The sequence below is a fragment of the Pelecanus crispus genome, chromosome 13 (genome assembly GCF_030463565.1).
Source record: "Pelecanus crispus isolate bPelCri1 chromosome 13, bPelCri1.pri, whole genome shotgun sequence".
NCBI classification, from domain to species: domain Eukaryota; kingdom Metazoa; phylum Chordata; class Aves; order Pelecaniformes; family Pelecanidae; genus Pelecanus; species Pelecanus crispus.
Window position 1 is genome coordinate 17,734,277 of NC_134655.1, and position 10,485 is coordinate 17,744,761.

General features: G+C 49.4%; 1 protein-coding gene across 1 annotated transcript in view; it reads right to left on the reverse strand.

Moving 5' to 3' along the window:
• ATP11C (ATPase phospholipid transporting 11C (ATP11C blood group)) overlaps positions 1-8,090 on the reverse strand; it is a 46,402-nt gene extending 38,312 nt beyond the window's left edge. The window contains exon 1 of the mRNA XM_075720373.1: positions 8,049-8,090. Coding sequence (XP_075576488.1) covers positions 8,049-8,090 — 42 coding nt within the window. The remainder of the gene's footprint in view (positions 1-8,048) is intronic.
• Positions 8,091-10,485: the final 2,395 nt, after the last annotated feature.

A 10,485-nucleotide genomic window follows, 5' to 3' on the forward strand; every position in this document is an offset into this window, starting at 1 on the left:
CAAACAGAGGGGAAGCAGAGCGGCTCCATGGGAGGAGGGCATCCCTCACACGAAGCCACGAGAGATACTTGCAACCGGTAACATGGGGCTCTAGCAGAGACCCAGCCATCGCCGCGGTGCTTGCAGGCTTCCCAGGGGAGGTCACGGCACCCAGCAAACTAAAGACAGATCCCCAGTCCAATGGAGAGCGTGTTAAAATAACACAGTAAACAAGGTACCTGAATATACTGAAAGTAACAGTGCTCTTCTAGTTAAATTTAACTCTTAAATACCAAATTTCCAACTTCCTATAACTTCATTTAAAAACACGTGCAAACTTGTGACGAGGCAGCGGCAATGCAGGTCCCTGCCAGAGCCCGCAGCCCTCGGGAAGGCTCTTGGGTGGATGGGGCAACACCACGGGCTCCCTTCCCATCAGCTTCCAGCTCCGGGCTGCCCAGCACATGCAAGGTCCTCGATGGATCAGTAAAGTCTATTTTTAAAAGAAACAAAACTGTGCAGTAGTTTGAAAAACAGCTTTCTGTTCTGCCCATGTTCCACCTTGCATATAACAAAGCGTCCCTGCCACAGGTGCTTGCAGCCAGGGGAGGAGACCTGGCTGGCACCTGGAAGCATTTCGCAAGACTGAACTTAAAATTATAAAGTTAATTTAAAATGCCCACTAAGAGGAGATGGAGTGGGTGAAAAAAAAGGGTGTTCTCAGGCCAAGCTAAGGTTTTCTTAGAGTTAAGGTTTTAGATTTTAAAACATGAGCAGGGAAGACATTTGTCAATGTTGATGGTTCAAGGGCATTTAACAGGCAGCAGGGCTTCAAAAACACCAGCGGATACTGTTCATACTCCGCTTAGTCTTATTAATCCTCAACCCTAGAGCTTGTTTGCTTTGAAACCCCACCAGGGCAGGTGCCAAAAATGTTAAATCCCTATCCCACATCAGCTGACCAGTACAGGCTCAGCCTGCTGCGGGTGGATGCTCCCTCGGTCCAGCTCAGCATCCCGGTTGTCCGAAGGGTCCGTCGCAGGCAGCTTGTCAAGCTGCAAGCAAAACCCAGCTAGAGAAAAGGTGCTCTGAAAACAACCATGCTAAGACAGCAAGGCCTGGGATTAGCATCTGCTTAGGGAAAGTTAAAAAAAAAAATTAAAAAATAAAAATCTAAGCCAATCTAATCCATGTACCTGGAGCAGCAGCAAATGGATCCTGTTGCATCAAGAGCAGGGTCTGCCCAAAGGGACTGGCAGCTCTTCCTTCCCCCTGCTCCTCACCCATGTCTGCAGCATCTTTAATTAAAAGAAGCGTTTTTACCCTATACCTAAACCCGGTTCGCTGTGCTGACTGCTCTCACTACAGCTGTCCTCAAACCTCCAGCGGCAGTCGCTTAGGGCAGAAGAAGAAAGTTTCTCGCACCCCTGCGCTGCCCGGGTGCAGAGGCAGCAGCAGCCACCAGCACCCCTGGCAGCTGCCCCCCCCTCCGCCGGGCACAACTGGCTCCCCAAACACGGATCGGGCAGGCGCACGCTCCCAGCTAGGGAATGCCACCACCCCAGCACAGGCTGACCACCCTCCCAGCTTCATCATCACCACCGGCAGCAAGCAGCACGGCTTCTGAATGAGAAACTAGACCCAAAAAAGGTTCCCTGATGTATCTGCTGCATTACTGCTTCATCCACGCCACGGCAGCGCCGGGGAGCAGAGACAGACTGTCCCCAAGCCTGAAGTCCCCGTCGCATCCCTGGGCAGGAGCTGGAGCCAGGTGTGCCTGGGGAACATCCCTCCAGCGCGGGGAGGAAACGAGAGCTTCCCCTGCCCGACCCACGCTGCCGGCAGAGCGGTGGGAAGGAGCGGAGGTGAGGGCTTGCCAAACACACGCATTGGCGCAGAAGCAACAAAGCTCTGGTTAAAACACTCCTGGAAAAATATACACAAGTTTTTACTCTGCAAGACTATATCCACAGTTAGCTATGGAAAACCTGGAGCATGGAGCACGTGAAGCCCCAGAGCAGAAGAGAACCCAAATCCCAGGTGTGGTGTGTTAGCTGACCGAGCCCCACCACATTATCGCCACCAACTCCTAGGTGGGCTTTCACCCCTCAGCTTCCCTCAGTTATTTATCTGAAGCATCTCCTACGGAGATGACGGCAACGCCCTCCACGGCGCATCAGAGCCCTCCGCGGCGGCAGCACGTGGAGAACTCCTCTCTCCGTGGTCTAACCAGACTCCCACCGCCCCCAGCGTTTCGTTTCCCATTCCCTGCCCGTCCCACACGGTCACGCAGCCACACGAGCCACATGTCTCCCTTTTTCCACCTCCCAGAAAGCAAGCGCACACCACAATGACACCCGCGGCCAGAGGCGTTGGCTCAGCTCGACAATTAAAAGCTCTGGTTTTGAGAAGCCCACCTCAAAGGGCTTGCCGGGTTTGCTAACTCTTAATAACGGCTCTCAGCGGAGACTTAAGAGGAGATTTAGGGAGTAACTGCCAGGCTTTTGGGACAATTATAAAATATGCAGATTAGCAGGGAGAGGATTTAGATGACTTTTCCTGACCGCCTTTCATCAAAAATTTTAATTCTGATGGAAGAGAAAAAAAAAAAATAAAAGAAAATATTACTTGGATACAATTCAAACAGCCGCCTCGTTGCCTGGTGGGATTTTATAAAGCCTGTGCTACAGGGCGCAGGAGTCAGCTGGTGCAAGCAAAAGCCAGAGTTTCTTCTGCTGTTTAGAGCCGGGCATGCCAAAAGGATTATTTAAGAAAACAAACAATTGCATCCTCCCCACATGCATTTTATCACCTCCCTCTGCCTGAGGCATGGTGTTTGCAGGAGTGCTGGGAGAACCAGAGCTATCCGTAGGGATTAGCGGTACCAGACTGCCCACAGCCTCGGGACCGTGCGGTGGGAAGCTGCACTGCATCCTCCCACCAAGCCATGAGGATTTGGGGATGCTGGTAGTGACCCCCTTCCCCTCTCTGCCGTACCATGCCCCAGCAACCCAGAAGAGCTCCCAGAAGCTGGCAGACACAAAGCAGCACCCCAGGGGACACCGCACACCCCGGGAATAGAGAGGAGGGAGAAAAGGAGGTATTTTTGAGAAAAAGCCACTATCCTGTTTGCATCACTTGAAGACCAGCCCCAAAGATGCAGGTCTCTCCTGCAACATTTCAAGCTTCAGTTCCGGGCTCCTGCTCCACTGCCCCACTGTCTAACCAAGTCCATCCATGAGACAACCTCTCAGCAGGGCATGCAAACCAGATTTCTCCTGAAGGAGCTCAGCTGGAAGACAACAGCCAGAGAGTCAAACAGAAGTCACAGGAGATAAAGATGAGGCTAGCAAAGCTGTTCGGCCAGAAAACCTCTTCCCAAGTTGGCAGCTTGCTATCTACCTTTGCTTCCCACCTCAGGCAGGACCAGGCACCCAGGCTGCAGCGATAAATAACCGCATCGTCGCCACCGATGCGGGCACGCATGCTCTGCTGCATGCAGGGCAGGGCAAAGCGCTGCTGCTGCAGTATGGCCTTCCTCATGCCATGGAGAAATCCAGATATGGAACATATTACTGTTAAATATTTTGACGTAACCCAACCTTCTGGTACTTTCAATTTTGCATAAAGCCCACTTATTGCAAGAAACAGCAGTTCTGAAAAGAAGGCATTAGGGATAATGGCTATATTCTTACGTTGTCCAAATTTAAAAAGCCCACCTACACACATCAATATGCCCATGGAAGGTGAGCTGAGGCTTGGCATTTTGCTACAAACTTGTCTTTGAGGAGTGAGGAACTGGCACAATTTGAAGCCATCAGACCAGGGCTAAAAAAGTCCACAGATGCAACTGATGACCCCACATCATTTATGACTTGAAGCTGTTGGCACATTACATAGAGACAGCAGAATTATGTTTGCAGCCCACAGCACTCCCCAAACTCTTCACCTGAGTTTGGGCAAGCCACCATTTGTGCCTCTTCCCCTCCCCATCTGTGCCCTTCTCCCACGAACATGTCCTGCCCCAGAACAACAGCTCCCACCTGCCTCCCGGAGAGGCTCCTCTTCACCCGCCCTCCCAAACTTCTGCGAATCCATCACAGCACTTGATAAAAGCTGCAAACCTGGGTAAAAATTAGCAAGCCTGGGTAAAAATTAATGGAGTTAGACTGAGTTCAACAGGAGAGGTGAACCTGTGCTCTGCAGCCACCGTTGACAAGGAGCCACTCTAAGTGGGCTATTTCTAAGGCAGCTGCAAAACACGGTGTTTAATTATACCCCCCATATGGAAAACAAGTGTCTGTGTTACCTGCTGGCCCCGTTTCCAGAAAAAAATAGTGGCAGAAAAAAAAAAAACCGCCATTTGATTTACTATAGTTTCAGAAAGCACCTAAACCAGAACTAACTAATCAAAAGAACTCCTTTCATGTTTGCTGAAGATATCTTCAAGCCACAAAGTAAACACAAATAACTCATAGAAAAAAGATCTAATAAAAACCACAGGCATTTAAAAAAAAAAAGTCATCTGCTAAAACCAGAGATAATTATACGGTGTAACTACAAAGCTCAAACATTTGAATGAAATCACAGCTTATATTAAATATATGCAGAAGAAAGATTAAATCACATTACTTGGCTTAGATCTCATGAATAGTTTAAAGTCTAATCATTCCCGTATTGTTCCGTTTATCATAAAAGTAGTAGACGACCTGATTTACAAAAAAAGCCAGCAAAAATAACACCACCTCTCAAAACAGCCTGTTCTAGCTCCTGTTTCTTTTAGCCCCAGAACAAGAAAAACATATCCACAATTTAAAAAAGCCTCCATAAATTTACCATAACCTCCCCAAACCATCCAGCAGTCTCAGAAAGTCACTCAGCACACCGACCTCACTGCCCAACCAATATAGTTCTAATTGAAATTTTTCTTGCCAATTTTTCTATTACTCTTTGTCCTTACCCATTTCTATGCAAGTACAAGCAATGCTTTGAGAAAACCCTTAATAATTTAGCAGCTCGAACTATGCTTACCCACACCGACCACATTTTTAGGCAGATCTGATTTATAGAGAGAAATCCATCGATCGGGATCAACCCCACCACTCTCCCCTAAGACTGTTGGAAAGGATCGATAACATGCAAAGTCCTCGGGGAAAAAAACAACATTGCATTTAAAATATTAAGAGCCCACAGGTTCAAGAGAAAAGGCTGAAGGTGAGCACAGCTCTGAGCTCATTTCCCACCAGAGGGGACCTTTGCTGCTCATCCCTAAGCGGAAGAGGGAAAGCCAGTACCTTGGGAAAGCAAAAAGTTGAAATTTAAACCAGTATCCCTTCTCCTCCGTTGAGGCTGAAGCTCCTACTGATAGTCCGAGCAGAGAGAGAACAGTATCACCAAGGAGTGACTGCCGGGGGCAAGCCGGCTCCAGCCGAGGTGAGGGCAGCAGCAGGGGGTAACCTCGCGAGCCCTCAGATCAAGCAGAACAACGAGCAAGAGCAAAAGAGGAGCCACAGGAAAAGGACCAATACTTTTTTTTAAACCACGGTCCACACACGATGGAGCTCAACACCCAGACCTCGCCCCTGGTCCCCGTTGGGGATGACAAAGCGATGGATGATGTGCTCTAGCAGAGCATCATCGACCCAGATCGCACCATCCTTAATCCATCCTTAATGCAAGTTGAGGTGGGTCCAGCGACACATGGGGCCCCTGCCAGAGCCTGTCCCCATGTCCCCTTTGTCCCAAGGAGGTGCTGCCTCACCATATGGGCTTGCAGGAAGGTCACCTTCACCAAGGACAATGGACTGGAGAACAGCAGACCCAACCAGGCTGAGTTTCCTGGAAGAGCTGACTCACCCAATAAAGCCACGGAAAAAAGTAGAGACATGGTGGGGCGGGGAGAACCAGGGAAAGGGCTACTTGAAAGATTTAAGAAGGGTGGAGAGAGGAAATACAAGGGTTTTTTTCCCCAGATAATAAATTTACAGGAGTGCCCAGCCCTCTCCCGGACGTGGGGAGTGCCACACACAGGGGTGACAGCCAAAAAGAGCTTCTTTTGGTGTGGGGTTTCTTTTGTTTGGTTGTGCTTTTCTTTTTACATCTGAAGGCAGTCTAGCCACAAATCGCGCAGTACTGCATCTTCCCAGCAAATACGCCACATCGTCCCTAATCACAGCTTCAGTTCAGCAGAAAGTCAGGTTCACATATGATGCAGAAAGCCCAACCCAGACTGAAGCCAGTAGATATCGACTGGGATGGCATTACTTCAGTGCTGCTGTTTTGTGGAAAATCTGTTGCTCCTGTTCAAACATAACCACCAACCTTTGGAAGTTTTCAGGTTCTCAACTCTTTTTCCCTGCCCTGTTGGCAGCCGGGGTTACGAAACCATCGCTCATCTTGAAATGCAGGCAGCATATTTTTATTTTTGGCAGTCCAAAAGAAAAGTTCGACCGGCACGCTGCCAGCATATCAAATTCAGGCTTATAGGAACACTTCAGACTTGAGAACAGAAAAAGGACTTTGAATAAGCGCCCAAGTGTTTTGCAGAGGTCACAAAGCAAATACAACGAGGTCTTCCTGTCTTCAAACCTCTTCCTCCCTCCTTTCCCCGGCTCAAGCTGTGCACATATGTCTGCTCACTGGCAGCTATTTCAGCAGGGCAGCAAGCTTTTCAGAGCAGTGATTTGCCCTGGCAAAAATTAAATTAAGAGCAAACTGGGAAAAAACCTCCAAGTTTGCAACTGTCAATGCTTGCATCAGCCAGCAGAGCTGTAATTTGTTGGTTTTCCCGTTGCTTTCTGGTCCTCAGAAAGCCTGAGCTCTTTGGTTATGGAAACAAAAAAAAACCCCTAAATACTATGTTACGCATCCCAGCTTGGCCAGACATTACTCTGACCTCTGCCACCTACAGACATTTTGCCCCTTTCTCAGTTTTCCCAGCATTTCAGAGCCAGGCTGCCGGCTGATCGGCAAGGAGCTCATTTCCCAGAGCAGTTTCCTCCCTTTCCCTGGGGAAGCGAGCCCACCCAGCCGACCACCCGCCGGGGGCAGAGGCTGCAGCCCCCCCTGCCAGGGTGTGCATCACCGCGGCACCCCAGAAGCATGGGCTGGTGCCCAGGCCTGCCCAGCCCGCATGCCCCCGGTCCAGCTCTCCCCAGGCAGGCTGTCTTACAGCCACCCCAGGGACGGGAGGGCAGGTCCAGGCATCACGGGGTGACCGAGCTCCACGCCGGCATCACGGGGTGCCCTCAACCCCTGCAATGGGTACCCAAGGTCCAGGGTCCCAGCCCCCCCATGCCGCTCGCTCACACTGGCTCAGATTAAGTTTTTCTACTCCAAAACAGTAAAAGCTGTGATTTTCTAACCCTCCCCTTGCTGAACTGCAGAGAAATGTTTCCGCAGAATTAGCAGGAGATAAAAGGGGGAAAAGAGGGAGAAATCACTTACTTCACCGCTTGCTCCGCAACCAGTATCAGCTCCACATGCCCCAGACCCCATTCAGAGTATTTCCTTCTCCAGATACCACAGTAACCAACAGATTTATCCTTGGGGCCGCAGGCACAGTTACACTAGGATACTGGATCAGTGCAATCCACCCAGTCAGGAGAGAAACCCTCAACACGTGGCTTAGAATTGTTTATCTTCAGGAAATCCTTTTGGCTCATGTTCCCACCAGGCTGGGTAAAGTAGCTGCAGCAAAGCACACGCTGCCCGGCGCTGCCCGAGCACCCACGCTGAACAAAGCCAGTGGCACAGCAGCCGAGTTTTGCAGCGGGAGAGAAATCTGCTTATCCACAGGGACCTGGAGATGGGGTTTGAGATGGCCCTGGGATGCTGAGCTTGGTGCACAAGGGGTTTCGGGCACCATCAGCTGCAGAAGCGAGCCCATCCTGTGCGGGAGAACAGGGCAGAACCCTGGGAGATGACTCATGGCCATCCCCATCCCATCCCACCGCCTTCCCTAGACGGGCACTGGGATAAACGCGTTCCTGCTCTCACAGTTGTCAAGACAAGCGCCTTCAGCCAAGGTTTCCTCTCTCTGCACATCTTGCTTCCCACCCTCCACTTACTGGAACGGTACTTGGCAAGTGGAAGGTCCCACTTCCATTCATTCAACTGCACTGGAAGAAACCGCCCCGCGGAAATTATGTACTCCACAATACTAATCTGGCTGATGCAAGGACGACAGCCCTCTGGGCATTGCAGCTAATTTTACTGCGTTCCCTCCCTGAGCAAACATTTATAAGAAAAGGTGAGCTGGAAGGAGGTAGGGCGGGGAGGGGGGCAGGACAGGACCAAAAAAACAGAAACACCTTCCACAACTCAGAGTGAACAAAACCAGTATGCAAAACACCATCCTGTGAGGAAAAAAAAAAAAAAAAAAAAATCAATATTGCATTTGAAGCTTGGCTTTGCAGCCCCTGTAAGAGCAGAGCTGCTGCCCAAGCCCTCCCAGCCCCGAGCAGCGCTCAGGACCTCACATCACCCCTGGTCCCAACCTGCAGCAGCCGCTTGGCTTTGTGCAAACACTGGGGAGGAATTGCACAGAAATCATAACAAAAGATGGCAGGGCTGCTCGCAAAGTGGATTTTTTTTTTCCCCCCTACATTTAATTTCCCAGCAGTGAGATTTTTTTTTTTTCCCCTCTTAAGCCAATTGAGACTCAGGCGATGGAGCAGAGCATTGCTGCAGTCCAGCGGTACTTAATTTTTATTAGTGCTGAAACGATCTTGGATTGCAATACCAAAGAAATGCTTCAAATTGTCTAGTCTTGCATGTTGCACATCTTACTTGCCTTTTCTAGATCCTGTACTGTACAAGAACAATAGCATCCCTCCGTTTTGCAAATCAGTGCATTTGCCACAATATTTCAAACAAATTACACCTACCAAGTGAGCATTGCCTCTGTTTTCCCACTTTAATAATCTTACAAGATCTTATTAAGGTGTACAGCATACTTTAAAATAAGCTAGACATAAAGACTGCTTGCTGACCCTTTGAAAATACACAGCTAGAAATTACCAAGCCCTCCGCATGCCACCCTATGAAAGCAGGGCTGGTGCCAGACCAAGAGCGCTTTCACCTATAGATCCTGCAAAATTCAGCTGAAATCACAGAGCAAAAAGCCCGCAGCAAAGCATTGCTCATCCAATGCCACAAAAGAGGCTGACAGGAATCTTGTTCAAGTTGTGAACAAAAATAATGAGCCCGATTTGCTCCCAAAACACCCGGCTACGATAGCCTCGCAGGTGCTTACCCCTCCTTTTTGCTGCAGGAGGAAAACAGAAAGCCCTTTACAAACAGCCGGATCAAAAATAAGTGCCTTAAGCTTTCATTAAGGAGAACAGGACAAACGTCTCAACTACAAACGCTATCAATTACGGCTGGATGTCAAGAGCGGGCATGCTTTCAGACTAAATTGGCTTCGGTTGGAATTCCATCTCAAAGCAAATGACTCAATTTTGGGGAAAAAATGACTGGAGTCAGCAAGATGCAACAGGTGTCTGAGAGAGAGAGAGACTAAAAAAGATTTTTACAGAGTATTGGTTCTCAGCAGCATCCGTGGCAGCGAGCGTCCCTAGGAGAGCAGGAAAAACGACGGAGGGAAGGGAAAGCACAACCCCAGACTGCTTCCCTTCCACCAGTGAGCCCCCCGCTAGTGCATCCACGGCCCCTCTCCCACCCAGCCCCGCTGCCCTACCTGCGGGCGCACAGCTCGATACCCAAACGCACTTTACAGCCATCAAAGTGGCGCCTTGGGCCAACTGCTGGCTGGCAGCTCCGTGGATTTTGGCTAAGCCAGAGAAAGAGCCCATAAGCAAAAATATATACATATATTTTTAATGCATCTATATATTGCACATATGCATATTTAATGTGTATATAATGCACACATGTATATTTAATGCATATATATATTGAAGTCACTGCAGCCTCCGGGCAGAACAGATTTTTCCTGAGCCAGCAGCCATGCTGCTGCCAGGCAGGAGCCAGGCGAGGGCAGGGGCCAGAGGAGACCTTTGAAAACAGGGAAGTTTCACCATTTCCCCAGGCTACAAATGAGTAAACTAAGCTTTAAAATGGCTTGCCACTTACTGCCCATCCTCTGCGGTGTACAGGCAGCACCGGCATCGCTCTCCTACCACGAAAGGGCGATGGCAATCCAGGTTAACAGTTCCATGCACAAGTCTTGAAGTCAAGTTTATTCCAAAAAGCAAACTACTAACTGCCCAAATCGAACGTTAACCGATCCAAGCAAACACTAGCGAACCACTCGCTGGTCAGATGTTGGATAATTCAAAGCAATTCAGCAAACTGCAGTGTGACGGTTAGACCGAAAGCAGCCGGGGCTGCCTTGTGGGCATAAAGCCAGCCTGCAGAAAGGGTGCAGCAAGTCACAGGAGAGCAAAACTACAGGAGAGAGGTTATTATATAATAATTAAAAAAAAAAAAAAATTAGAAATGGCCTACAATCATCAGCAACACGAGCAGCAGTGTCCTTATTAC